The 1,537-nt window shown below is 69.0% G+C and overlaps 1 protein-coding gene across 1 annotated transcript; it reads left to right on the forward strand.

The window, feature by feature from the left end:
* The first annotated feature begins 6 nt into the window (after positions 1-6).
* Positions 7-1,462, forward strand: LOC104837646 (multiple epidermal growth factor-like domains protein 8). Its single transcript, XM_010576896.1, has 5 exons — positions 7-118; positions 336-455; positions 743-906; positions 1,351-1,393; positions 1,455-1,462. Exons 1-5 carry the CDS (start codon positions 106-108, stop codon positions 1,460-1,462), a joined length of 348 nt encoding a protein of 115 aa, XP_010575198.1. The 5' UTR covers positions 7-105.
* The last annotated feature ends 75 nt before the right edge of the window (positions 1,463-1,537 follow it).

Genomic DNA, 1,537 nt, shown 5'->3' on the forward strand with positions numbered 1-1,537 from the left:
CTCTTCCACGTTGACCTGCGGCACTGGACCACGCTGCGGGCTCGGGACGGCGCCCGCGGACCCCGCGAGCGTGCCTTCCACACCGCCACCGTCATCGGCGACTACATGGTGGTCTACGGTGAGCAGGGACCCCCGGCGACCCCCAGACCCCCCATCGGGGGCAGCAGGGCGGTCCAGGGCGAGCCCCGAGACCCCCCAGGGACCCGCCGCTCATCACCGTGGTTGTGGTTTGTGGTGAATGGGGTCCCCAGGGCCCTGCTGTCCCCCAGGGGGTCCCCACTACCCCAGGTGGGGGTCCGGCCCCCCAGGGGCTGACCCCTGCCCTGACCACGCAGGGGGGAACGTGCACATCCACTACCACGAGGAGAAGTGCTACGAGGATGAGATCTTTTTCTATCACCTCGGCTGCCACCAGTGGGTCCCCAGTGCCGAACTGGCCCACGGGCTGCCCCACGGTGAGGGGGTGGGGGCTGTCCCACGGGTGGGGGGACACACGTGGGGCTGCCCCATGGTGGGGGGACACACAGGGATAGGTCCCACGTGGGACACTAGGGTGTTGGGGATCTTGGGGGTCCTGTGATGCTGATGTGCCCCCTGACGGGGGGGTCTGTGGATCCCTGAGGGATTTGGGGATCCCTCGATGCTGACATGTGCCCCCAGACTGGGGGTCACACAGGGGTTTGGGGGTCCTGGGGATCCCAGTGGGTCCCGGGGGTCCGTCGATGCTGACATGTGCTCCCAGACCAGGGGTCCCGGGGGTCCCCGGGGCAGGGCCGCTACGCCCACGTGGCCGGGGTGCTGCGGGGCAGTGTGCTGCTGGTGGCGGGGGGCTTCAGCGGGGCCCCCCGAGGAGATCTTCTGGCCTACAAAGTGCCGGCCTTCGTCTTCCAGGTGCCGGCCCAGAATGTGAGTGTTATCCCCTGGGGTCCTTGTGCCCATCTGGGGGGTCCCTAGAGCTCCCCACCCATCCCTAAGGTCCCTGAGCCCATCTGGGGGGTCCCTGGAGCCCCCGGTTCCCCCTGGAGGTCCTTGCTCCCATCTGGGGGGGGTTAGCAGTTCCACTGGTTCATTTATGGGGTCCCTGCTCCCATCTGGGGGGTGCCCAGGTCCCCTAATCCACCCCAGGGATCTCTGTTCTGGTTGAGGGGTCCCCCGGTCCCCCAGCCCACCCTGGGGGTCCCTGGGTCCCCCCGCCCCTTCCACCTCTCCCTATGGGGTTCCCAATTCTCCCCTCGCCATGGGGTCCCCGGGCTCCCCCATCCCCTCGCCATGGGGTCCCCAGCCCCTGGGCTGTGGGGACCTCGACCCCCCCCCCCAGCGCTGGGAATTTCCATCCCACTGTCCCCCCAGTACCACCTGGACTACTGCTCGCTCTACGCCGAGAGGGGGACCTGCACCAAGGACCCCCAGTGCGCCTGGTGCCTTGGGGGGTGCCAGAGCCCCACGCCCCACAGCAACGTGAGTGTGGGGGGGCCCGGACGCTGGGTCCCCTGGGGAAATGGCAGGGGGGCAGATGCCGGGGTCCTATGGGGAAATT

Source organism: Haliaeetus leucocephalus, unplaced genomic scaffold (assembly GCF_000737465.1).
Source record: "Haliaeetus leucocephalus isolate CR32 unplaced genomic scaffold, Haliaeetus_leucocephalus-4.0 Scaffold552, whole genome shotgun sequence".
Classification (NCBI taxonomy): Eukaryota; Metazoa; Chordata; class Aves; order Accipitriformes; family Accipitridae; genus Haliaeetus; species Haliaeetus leucocephalus.

Bases quoted from the DNA above. Each gene is read 5' to 3' on its own strand.
- LOC104837646 (XM_010576896.1), top strand. The intron at 456-742 runs GTGAGGGGGTGG...ATGTGCTCCCAG, and splicing joins GGCCCACGGGCTGCCCCACG to ACCAGGGGTCCCGGGGGTCC. The intron at 907-1,350 runs GTGAGTGTTATC...CTGTCCCCCCAG, and splicing joins TCCAGGTGCCGGCCCAGAAT to TACCACCTGGACTACTGCTC.